Source organism: Acanthisitta chloris, unplaced genomic scaffold (genome assembly GCF_000695815.1).
Source record: "Acanthisitta chloris isolate BGI_N310 unplaced genomic scaffold, ASM69581v1 scaffold14758, whole genome shotgun sequence".
Lineage (NCBI taxonomy): Eukaryota > Metazoa > Chordata > Aves > Passeriformes > Acanthisittidae > Acanthisitta > Acanthisitta chloris.
Window position 1 is genome coordinate 101,941 of NW_008688810.1, and position 12,267 is coordinate 114,207.

A 12,267-nucleotide genomic window follows, 5' to 3' on the forward strand; every position below is an offset into this window, starting at 1 on the left:
AAACAAAACTACCCCCTTATTTCCCACCGGGTAAGTGTTTCTGTTGTATATCAGATAAGAAATAACACATGGTTAGAACAGTAAGTACAGAGATTTCCCTTTTTTAATATTAAATACAATTGTAATGATACTCCTTAGCTTCTGAAAAATTGAGCAGACAGCTCCTAATGTTTCATCAAGGAATTCAAAAGGAAAATGAGGGCAGAAATCACCCCCTTATTTCCCACCGGGTAAGTGTTTCTGTTGTATATCAGATAAGAAATAACACATGGTTAGAACAGTAAGTACAGAGATTTCCCTTTTTTAATATTAAATACAATTGTAATGATACTCCTTAGCTTCTGAAAAATTGAGCAGACAGCTCCTAATGTTTCATCAAGGAATTCAAAAGGAAAATGAGGGCAGAAATCAAATCTTACACACAGAGTAGCTATTTTCAGCTGGAAAAAGTTGTAATCTTCCTCTCACCTATAGTGTGACAAGTGAATCTCTACTCCCTTTTCTTTTTTTTCCAAACAGTTGCTTGTTGGAAACAATGTTTTTTTCCTAATCAGCTTTGATTTTTAATAGTTTCTGTGAAAGTGACCTGTGTCATGGCAATTTTGCTCTAATGCTGCTTGGGAAATGTATAAGCAACAGTTGATGTACTAAACATTTGTATGTAAGCTCCAGAAGGTACCTTTGCTTGAAGATTACTTTTGCTTCACAAGAAAAAGACTCTTCTAAAACAGAAGGTCAAGAAACTTGGGGGGAAATTCTGGTCTCAAGGAAGTAAGTGAGAGCTGCAATACCGATTTCAGTGGAACAAGGACTTAATAATTTTCTTAACTAGGAAGGGTTATGTTCTGGGGCCTGGATCAGTGGCTCCCAGAGTGCAATTCATATAATGGTATCAAGAGCCACAGGGTGTGTAGTAATCAGTTTAAACTGGAATAACTTTTGTCTTGACATTGTGTTCAGTTTGAAAAATCACATTGTGAGTGAATCATAGTCAGAGAACTTCTGAGTCAGATATGATAGACTGGAGCAAACCATTTAGGAAACACTAGTTTAGATATGCCAGGTCAAGCATCCCACTTGCTAACAGACAGGAGGATTTATCAAACTGTGTTGATCCCCTGAGTGTTCTATACACAGGGGGCCTTGTGGCAGAGTATTGTGAGAGAAAAAGTGCTGTGTTGCATACAATACCCTGGGGAAGAATCTTGCTTTTTCACATCAGCTGGTTAGCAATCAGTTAGAGGAGCCCATAAAAAGAGGAGTAGTGGTGTTCTGCTTGCGAGGAGCACAGATTTGCACAGATTTACCTCTCGTCACCTTGGGGTCAGCTAATTCAAACATCTCATTGGAAAGGTGAGGGGAAGAAATACAAGCTTGCCTTAGGGTGAGCAGCCCCTCCTTAGGGCTTCATGGTGGTGCAGGCAGTTGCTGCATTTCTCTGACAGAATGCACGAGTAACACCTTGTCTGGGAATCAGACAGGAGAGAAAGCTGAAATATTGCAAAATCTCAAGGCCCTTTTCTGCTTTTTAAGGAAGGCTTAAAATATTTCAATGAAAAAACCCAAACCCACAGTGTTTTGAAAGTACTTGAAGGGCATCTCACTGATTTATTGAGGGTGATGGTGTGTGGAAAGAAACAACTTCGTTCCCTTCAAGCCTACAGCAAGCCTTTGTTTTGGTGAGAAAGTACTGAGCTCTGGAACAAGAATACTGTGCCCTTCCATGGGTGATGGAGGAAGGGGCTGCTTTTATGTTTGAGTGGTTAGCGTGTCCATGAGACATAGAACCTTTCATCAAGTGGGAAAGGGAGTACTACCCAGTGCAGCTCCACACAGGGATAGGCTAGTCATGTCTTGAGTAAATATAACTGCATGGAATTGTGAGCATAATAGAATTATATAGCATTGTTTCTCAGGGTGTGGTGGGGAGATGGGTTGAGTTTATCTGGGACCAAAATGGTATTGCTTTAGCATTGCCTTACTCCTGACTCATGTGCCAGCTAGTTTTGACACCTTTGCAGGTCACTGCATTGTAGCAGAAGATAACCTGGAAGGTCCAAACCCCAGGTAATGGTGATAGATCCATGGACTTCCAGAGAGCTGCCACCACTGACATCAGCTGAGGGTAACCTCTGGTGTTGTCCGTGAGTTTGTCTGCTATCCACAGCGATAGGAACCCAGGAGGGGCTGGAGGATGTGTGTGGGCATATTGTCATGGCCATCTTTAGGGTGACCTTTAGGGTGAGTGAAGTCTCTGAGGCTAGCACAAAAGACTGGCAGAGAAACTGATGCAGGCTGGCAAGTTTTCTTCCTATTGGGGGGTATGAGCTATACAGATAACCCAGGTGTTATGTAGGCTCAGATCCCTGTTAATTCATGCAGGACTGGTGTATTGTGACTTTGTGTGGCTGGCGAGGAGCGAGTATTTTCTGTGCTGAGAACTTTTTAGAGCAAGTATGTCCTGCAGACTGTATCTGAAAACACATAGAAGTATTAAGATGCTATTGCTTGGGAAGATGGAATAAGTGTGTTGGAGACCTGCATTTTCTAGATGGTCATTTTGGAGGCTTTGCATGGATGCTCACACCTAGGCCTCTGAAGCTCTCTAGCACTCATTTATGTGTTTGAACACAATTTCCATATGTTTTCTCTGCAAACTTGAATGCCTTGAATTCCTGCCAAACCACTTGGCCTTGCCCTGATTTTAGTTCATTTTATATTTATAATGTTTGTATTAAACTGACTCTTTGTCCTGTTTTCAGATTGCATTTTCTTTCCCCCTTCATCCTCTCTCCTGCATATTTTGGGTAGGCAACATGAGCTAGAGAGAGCTTGGCTAATCCCCAAGCTGTCTAAGATCATGAGTCTAAAGGCAAGTTTAATTAAAGCTTCTTGCTTCGCACTGCTGTAGTACAGAGCCCCTCTGACTCTGTACCCCAAGGCTTTTGCTGCTGTATTTCTCAGAGTGAGCAGGCCTGTTCTCAAACAACATAGCCAAAAGAAATTACTGGTTTCCATTTGCCTTACTCTCTGACTGGAGAGGTGGGTATCTGACACATAGTTAATCATCCTCATCATCGTCACTGGTTTTCCTATCTGCAGCAGTTGCTGGCATCTGTCTCCTCACCACTCCAGTGGGAAGAAATATTTATCCATTTGTTTTCCTTTGTACTGATCTCCTCTGGCTGCATTGAGCAGGTATAGAGAGAAAAGAACCTAGAACAGTTCTTTGAGGACCCTGCAGCAGATTCTACGTCACATCTCACTGAAATGATCTTGAGAGAGAGGCATCAGGGAGAAGTGAGCCAGATGAAACTCTTAGGCAAATAAAAAGAAAGGAAATAAAGAGCAATGCTGTGGGGTTTTTTCCTGGCTGCTGTACATCTAAAACTATGGGCTTCAAGCTACTGGTGAATAGGTCTCAGCAGAAGGAAGACCTGAAGTAGCCTCATGCTGAAACTCAGGCAATTCTATTAGAGTCTTATAGTGATTTCACTTTTACCTTATATTTTACCTCCTATGTACCCAAGATGTCTATGTTTTTTGAGTATTTTGGGTTGTGTTTTGAAATTAATACATACACAAGTAGAGAGACATGCCTAGAGGCACTTAAAATAGTTGGCCAGTTCTATTCTACAGAACTGCCTAACTGCACCTGGAGACACATGCATTTCTCCACGGGCAATGGTGGGATTTTCACTGAGGGACCTGAACTTTTAATTACCTTAGGGCAGGTCAGATGAACTCCAGACTTCCCTCTACCTCACCCCCTGTTAGATGTCGCCAATATACGTCTTCTTTGACAGCCTGTGTCTGTGCCCCATAATACTGGAGGAAAACTGGAGTGTCTTTGTGGTCCTTCCTGCGTCAGTGAGGCAGTAGGAACCAGGATGAGCCTTTCCCTGAGCAGCTCTGTCTCCTGTATCTCTAGCCATAGTAAGGCTGGTAACAGCTCACACATCAGGATGCAGTGTTTCATCTGAAGGGAGAGGAGAGTGCACATCTGGTGCTTGAAAGCATATGTGAGAATGTATCTCTGGTCTCTTTGCCCCTCATGGGAGCTCCTTTAAATGTGGGTCTCACCTTGTCTTGTGGCCTTTGGCTGCATAAGCTAACTGTGGTCCCTTGTCTTCTGTGATCAGACGTGGCTGCTGGGTGGGGGGAGGCTGCTGGAGTGTCTTTGGCAGCTGTATTGTTGGAGTGAGAAGCTGACGTGCTCTGCTGGTGCTTCTGAGTGAAGTAGGTGAATTGAGACCCAACAGGATGTGTCTAATGCTCAGTTCTGCAGCCTTTTAGCAAAGCAAGTCAGGCTTCCTCCAGCCCTGACAAATAAGCGACATCTCCTTTTCTAATGAATCAGAAGGATTAGCAGATGACTGAGCTGAGGTTCTCTATGTAGGGAGGAGAGGTATGTGTGTATGTACCTACATTAGTTCTTCCCTTGTTTATTTGCTACATAAGCATGAAACAAAGGAAGGCAAAAATACCAGGGCATCATTTATCAGTGGCCCAAAACCACAGAGAAAGGAGTGAAAAACTTGAAAGTTTGAATAATGCATGTGGATTTATTTCAAGTACCTTCTAATATTTACAAAATTACATGACACTTTGTTTCCTTTGTGCATTTTTTCCCCCCAAGATCCAGACAGGGAGGCAAGTTTAGATTAAATAAACAACAATGACTTCTTCTGAAACTGCGCAAAAGACAGATCGCCCCCTGACTACCACAGAGTTTTTGGTAAAAAAAATATAATTATGGGAGAGTTTTCAAGGAAATCAAAATCAAGCACATACTCTACAGAAACCTCAGACAATTTTTGGTGTCATTAAAACGGAACATGCTTCTAACTTTATTTTAATAATTCATTTTTTCATAAATAAAAACCAAACAAGTGTTCAGCAGAGAGATCTCTTTAAGGGAAGAAATAATAATTTATTATTTCTTTTGTAAAAAAAGGTCTCTCTGCTGAACACACGTTTGTTTTTTATTTATGAAACAATGTATGAATTATTAAAATAATCTGGAATTGTGTTCTGCCTAATGACATGAAAAATTATTTGAGGTCGCATATAGATGAGCTTAGCAGTGCTTCACTACCTGCAAGCTTTGGTGCTATATTTTTCTAAACAAATGAAGAGTTTTAGAGCATTTAATAACCATTTAATTCTGAGATAAGTTTATTGTGATTTAAGCGCAGTAATATGTCACCAGCTTTAATGAAGCCCTCATGCCGGAGGTAGCAATACATAATACAGATATAAGAAAAAATAGTTCAAATTGATTTATGGAGTTGGCAAGCTGCAAGCCATTTTGCACTGGCTGCCTTAGCTTTCTTCCTTTGCATGAGCTGAGGTATAAGCACCTCCAAACATTGGTATTTGTGCCAAGTGCTGAGGCCATGTTACTATCCATGCTATGTGCCATTTCCAGAGATACAGCCTGGCCAGCCATACAGCAGTGCCTGCCTTGTGTGCTATATTTGGAAATGAGGTTTCTGCTCCAGGGCCTCGTCCTTTGTAAAGCACTTAAGTGCATGCTTAAATGCTCATCTGCTCTGAGCCAGGAATGCTGATTTGCATGGATTCTTGGTGGCATGAAGGGAAGAAGCATTCAAACAGCATCATGCCATGTTTCAGCCTCAAGAATCCCAGAACACAAAAGGGTTTGGGGGAGAAGATGGGATTGTTCACAATTTGTGTCACCCTCTCTGCCATCAGCTGGATGCTCAGTGATGAAGAGCTGCTCCCATAGGCAATGCTGACCCCAAGGAAGTCACCAATGTGGCCTGGGGACACATAGACTTAGCTCAGCATAGTGATTTATATTTAATATGAAACTGTTCCCCACCTTCCTCATAGTCGTTGAGAGGAGGCTGCAGGTGAATCACATGTCCCTCAGGTCACAGTGACTAGCTCAAGACAGCACAAAACTCCGAGGAGTGAAGGTGTGATGTTGTAGACGCAAAGAAATACTACATTTTCAGAAAGGAGAAAACATGGAGAGCTTCACTGCCCTCTTGCTTGGACATTACTACTACTCAGGACACGGGTTTCCTTGTCCCAGAAGCAGACTACCTTTCCCCTGGGCATAGCAGATCAGAAAAAGATATCTCTGCATTTGCAACAGCCCATTTTTTTCCCACCAAATATCTTGTTTCCCAGCCTTTTCCCTAAGTAGAGCACTTCAGATTGGTCTGTCTCTGCATTTCCTCCTTTCTGTGGAGTAGACTATGATGCCTTTGAGAACAAGATACCTCCTAGACTTTTTCTGTCAGTGGCTTTAAGAGTTTTCAATTAATCTTCATAAGTATTGTCTGGCCTTGCTTAGGGATGGTCAGCTTTGAGGGCAAAAGGTAAATTTTCTCTCTTTCTCTTTCTTCTTTGTACTAAGACAGAGGGTATTTATATGCCAGACATTCCTTCATACGACTGAGGTTATGAGCCATTATTTTCATAGAAGCTGTAAGGAATCATGACATGATTCCCATGCAAAGTATTAAAACCTCAACAGATAATCTTGACTTTCATCATTGGCACCATAGCTGGCAGTACATGGAGTTCCTGTGTTGAGGGAGGTATTATTAACATCAAACAGTTGTGGCTATTAATTTATTCACTAATTGATGTGTGAGACTTGGGTCTATTCATGTGATACTCCATCTTTGATAAGGAAGTTTGTCTAGTGGCTAGAGAACCCCAGTGAATTGGGAAACATTGGAATACTGCTAAGCCTATGAGCTGGTACCAGTCACTTGATATCTCTGTCTCCATTACCTCAGGTGAACATATCCTTACAAAGAAAAATTTGGGACACTTTTGTGTCAGTAATACAAAAAGTTAAATGCAAAATGTTAACACTTGGAAAAGTGCATGGTATTTTTTGCCAGTGGCAACTTCAGACTCATCAGAAGCCCAAGGACATTTTTGAGTGTAGGATTTTTTCCACCAGTGTCTTACAATATTGAGAATTTATCAGGAAACAGGAGTGTCACTACCATTCACCATGAGTGAAAGGAAACTAGTTGTTGCATTGAAATTATTTTTTTCCATGATCCTGAAAATGGTTTTGCAGTTGGTATGTGTAAAAAAGGGCTGTTCTGGTTGAGCTCTAAGTCATATTTTCTCACATGAAAACTCAGAAAAATATCAGTCTGCATTTCCTGGGCTGTGATTGTTACTGTCTTTGAGGGCCTGAGGTGGAAGGCACCATGTGGCTGTGATTCTGACAGCAGAATGTTAATCTGAAATGTGACTCTGGAATTACTGCGGCTGCTGCTCCTTCCTTCCCCTCTGCAGTGAAATACAAAGAAATCAGATGCTCCTCTTTCCTTTTTCCCCCATCTCCCATGCTCTCAGTTCCACTGAGGTAGAAAATAACCTAAAATGCTTCTGAAATTGTATTTTCCAGGGGATTTCCTAGTGCATCAAGCTGGCTTGCATCAAATGGGTAGAAACACAAATCTGTCCCTTGTCTGGAAGAGTGCAGTGAGCACTTATGTTCTGTGAATTAATTCTCCCCCCACTCCCAAATAACTGTAATATTATGTACTCTTTCAGTTTTTGGATTTTTTGCTAACTTTTTGGGTCAACTTGGAACGCTGGGTGCCATCCAGTTACTGACCTTAGCCTCAAATGAATCTTTTGCACATGAAGCTGTGTATTTATGTCTGTGCTTTATCACAAAGCTAATTCCTAGTAGGCACTGTCTCAAGGCTATGGTCTGCAAAACCTCTGTCTTAGTGATGACATTTGGAAAACCAGTTTGTTTGTTTTTTCTCTTTAATTGCAGGTAGCTGCACTCACCGTGGACTGCTGAATGTTAGCCAGCCCTATGTTGTAAAGCTGAACTGGAGAGGATTTTCCTACAAATATGGTTCCTGGGGTAGAGATTACTCACCCTCTAACCCGGAGGAGGAAGTCTATTGGGTTGCACCATTGAACACAGATGGGAGATACTTGGAATACTACAGAATTTATAGTTCCTTTGATAATTTGCTGCTGTTTAAATCCATGTATGAAAGCAGAGTAACGTATGGGGAAGGAAGTGGTGCTGCCCTTTACAATAATCACTTATACTATCATGCTTATAGTTCAAGATATATGGTGAAGCATGATATAAAAACAAACACACAGGTTTTGAGAAAGGAGCTTCCAGGTGCTGCTATTGGTAACCGTTTCTCTTATGCAGGTGTAGCATGGCAAGACATAGATTTTGCTGTGGATGAAAGTGGGTTATGGGTAATATATTCCACAGAAAATAACATCGGCAACATTGTGATTAGCAAACTCAATGAGACCACACTTGATGTGCTAAATACTTGGCAGACGAGACAGTACAAGCCATCTGTTTCCAATGCTTTCATGTTATGTGGTGTTCTTTATGCCACAAGGCCAGTGAGCACTAGGCAAGAGGAAATCTTCTACATGTATGACACGACTACTGGCAAAGAAGCTAGAATTAGTGTCATTATGGATAAAAAGTTAGATACAATCCAGAGTATCGATTATAACCCCACAGATCAGAGACTGTATGTTTATAATGATGGTTACCTTGTGAGATATGATGTGATCTTTCAGCCTTAGTACCTCAGTGTCATATGCATGTGATAAAACTGGAAGGAGCTAAAATGAGAGATCCAATATGTCTTTAGACAATGCTATTGCCAGTTTAGAGTTTATCTGGTCTGATACACTGTATCTGGGGGTGTTACATAGTTACTTATATTCTTTCAAGAGTTTGCCCGCTCTGGTCACTAGTATTGCTGGCAGCAGCGTTTGGCACTGCTGGGTTCTTTAGGTTTTGATTGGTGTTTATTGATTTTCAGTGATTTACAATTGTCCTGCCTCTGAGAGTAGATTTAGTCCATAGATTTAGTGCATTTCGTTTGCAGAAATAGCTGGGCACAGCCTATCTACTGACCAAGAAGCTAGTTACCTGCTGATTTGCATTTGTCAGAGTAACACAGGAAAGGCACTCAGAAACTGAGAATGAATTTCCACTGGGCTTCATTAGAAAGAAATGAGGCCTCAGAGAAATTAATTGAAGGATTATAACAGTATAGGAAGTAAACTTGGTTGGAAGACAGCAATCCATTTGTTAGGTAGAAGCAGTAGTTAGCATCTGGCTCAAGACTTCAGGAGGGAGGGTAGAAATGAACTTTGCTGTTTATGTCCTACCACAGGGAGGGAAGAGAAGACATCTGGGAAAGGACAGAGTTCACTGCCCTCCCCATCAGTGATGCAGTGGGACAGCTGCTCCTGGACTCCCACCTCTGCCTCTGAGCAGCTCAACCCTCTCCCAAAGCTGCTACAGTACCAGGTTGCTTATTGGAGTGACTGTGGTGGCAAAACTGGCAGTAGGGTTTTCATCAACTTTCCCTTCTCTCCCATTTTGCTTCCCTTAGTAATTCTGTGTGCCTAAACCTGGTCTTACGAATGGTCTTACTACAGCCTAGCTATGTACTCCATTTTCCTAGCAGTACAGTGCAAGGAACACTGTTTCCCTTTCCTTGATGGTCTTGTAAGTTGATTCAAATCCTTCCACTGACTTTATTGGCCACAAGTGGATTTTGGTGCATATAATGCATTGCCACAGAATAACAGACCTGCTATTTAATGTGTCTCTTTTCGACATTTTTGCCATTCTGTAATTAGATTACTGAGAGCTTTGTTAGTCTAGGGTCCAATTTTTTCCCTGGGTAATTTGGTCTTACAGCAAGGGAAGAGGTCTTGTGGAAAACATCAGTCTGGTCAAACTAATTGAATATATAATGTGGTTTTGGTGTTTTTTAATAGGTATTGTGTGATAATTTCTGAATATGTGCACTGTAACAATGTCTTACTTTCATCATGTCAGAAAGCAGGCTGAAACCCTGAAATTCAGAGCTTTGAAACGATGAAGAAAGTTCATGTGGTTCATTTTCTTCTGTTACATATGCAGCCATGCCTGTGTCCTCTGGTAATCAAAATCAACACATATGCAAATGATTGCTTTTGTTTTAATAAATAAAATGTTTCAAAGAATCTCATCTGTTCTATAGAGCCATTTAAAGCTGCTTGTGACAAATAGGTAACTTCTGGAATGCAATGGGATGCCAGGGCACCAAATGTTTGAAACAGCATCACTGCACCCACTTGGACTCTGTGTGCTCAAGTAGTTCCAGGAACAACACAAAGGTGTGAATCTGTATGTCAACAAGTACATAAGGGGAGCTTTATTTCCCCACACAGAAATATGTTACCTGGTTAGGGTAACACTTCTCCACCAAGCTGAGATGTTACTCAAGATATTGGAGCCAGATGAACTGATGACATGTTTTGAATCCAGGTGCTGCCACTTATCAAGTATCAGCATCTGTTTCTTGGAAACCTGTGAAATGAATTTGAAAGCCATGGAGGTGTTGGTGCAGTAATCAGATCAGGCAGCACAGACAGGGCTGCTGTGTGAATAATCTGTAACAGCCAAACTAAGGTTTTGGCTGAGAAAGGAAGAAGAAAATATGGTAAAAAAATATTTTTCCCTCTTCATCTGTGTGTGTGTCATGGAAGGTAATCAGTTCTCCACTTATTGTCAGGAAATGCCATCAGCATGGGCTTTGAGGCTCCTCAGCTCACCACTGATTAGGGAGGGAGTTAATGTTAGCATGTAAGTGACAGATTCTGGTGAATTGACTGTGGTTCTCAAATCGTTCCTTCAATGTCTTGAATGTTTCAATGGCTTTAAGATGAAGAAGGGTAGATTTAGATTAGATATTAGGAAGAAATTATTTACTGTGGGGGTGGTGAGGCACTTCCCAGATAAGTTGTGGATGCCCTGTCCCTGGAAGTGTTCAGTATCGGGCTGGATGGGACCCTGAGTAACCTGGTCTAGTGGAAGATGTCCCTGCCCATTGTAGGGGGATTGGAACTGGAAGATTTTTAAGGTAGTTTCCAACCCAAACTATTCTATGATTCTATGATTCCTGGGGACAGCTTTCTCCCTTTTGGAAAGTGCAGTTGGCCTGGACTGGATGCTTCCATCGTGCACTGTAGCTGAGGATGCTGTGGCTGCCCACCACATTCTGTTGCACTGTGGCCCAGACCCTGTATGACTTGGCACCAGGCTCCAGGTGGGTGTCACTGAGGTGGGAAGATTGTGACAGTAGTCATCTATTCAGACTACCACTCAGTGCCACTGCAGAGAAGATAAACCGCAACTGGGTTTGACTTCAGCTGCTCAGTACCAGAAGGAAAGCAGAAAGACCCCTGCACTTTCAAAATATTAAAATATCTGGTGTAGAGGGGCTGGATCAGGATGTTTTGGTGCTGGTAAGGCTGAGATCCTTTGATTTTTGTCTTGTGCTCCTATTTCTCAGACAGCTGGTGCCAGGATGCAGTGTGGACTTCCCACAGGTCTATCAGGGCAGACCTGGCACCCAGAACTCGCCCCATCACCCCAGCCAGGATTAGGGAAATCAAGGGGCACTAGGGCTGCCCCAGCCCCAGGCACTGGGCACGGCCCTGGGGACAGGCTAAGGCTGGGCTGGACATGGGCCCATGGGTGGGCCTGGTTCCATGGAGCCCATGGCTGGGCACGGCAGGGCTGTGGGGAGCTGGAGACCGGGCAGGGTGAGGGGAGCCCCAGCAGGTGGGGGAACCCTGGCAGCTGGCAGTGCTTCTGTTAATGTTGTAAGACACTTCGCAGGGTTGTAGAAAGACCATCATCCTTTTAAGAACAGAAAAAATAAAGGCACAAAATGACTTTATTTCAGCTCTTGGCCTATTGATTTGGCATCTCCCCGTGGAGATTTTGGGGCGTATTAACAATATTGAACATAAATAGTACCTGCCAGAGAGCCTGGAGGAGATGACATCTGCCTGTGTGGTGACACAGGGAACTGTAGTACAGAGACTTCAATGCAATTTTGCTGATGAGTGGTTTTCACACCACCTAGCTCAGGGCACCTAAGGTAGGAGACTTGGCTCTGATCCATGCAATGATGGCATGTGGGGAGAGAGGGATCTTCTGCAAAGGAGCATTTCAAGGAGAGGGAGTAATACATCCTTTCACTTCTTCCCTTAGACTTGTCCTTTCAAGCCTTGGCTGAAGGTGGTTCAGTATAGCTGGCTGTTATAATTAAAGCATGTTCTTGAGTTGGCCATGGCACACAACCTCAGGCAGGCTCACTGTCCCTGATGCCCCCTCTCCTGGAGCTGGTGTTACCTCTGTTTTGTTTGGGAGGTATTTTCTCTTCTTCTTCCTCCTTGGATACAGAGAAGACCTCAACC

General features: G+C 42.6%; 1 protein-coding gene across 1 annotated transcript in view; it reads left to right on the plus strand.

Moving 5' to 3' along the window:
* LOC103808395 (olfactomedin-4-like) overlaps positions 1–8,583 on the plus strand; it is a 22,002-nt gene extending 13,419 nt beyond the window's left edge. The window contains exons 5-6 of the mRNA XM_009081177.1: positions 1–30; positions 7,790–8,583. The exon at positions 1–30 is cut by the window's left edge and continues 121 nt beyond it. Of these exons, the coding sequence (XP_009079425.1) occupies positions 1–30; positions 7,790–8,583 (824 nt within the window). The remainder of the gene's footprint in view (positions 31–7,789) is intronic.
* Positions 8,584–12,267: the final 3,684 nt, after the last annotated feature.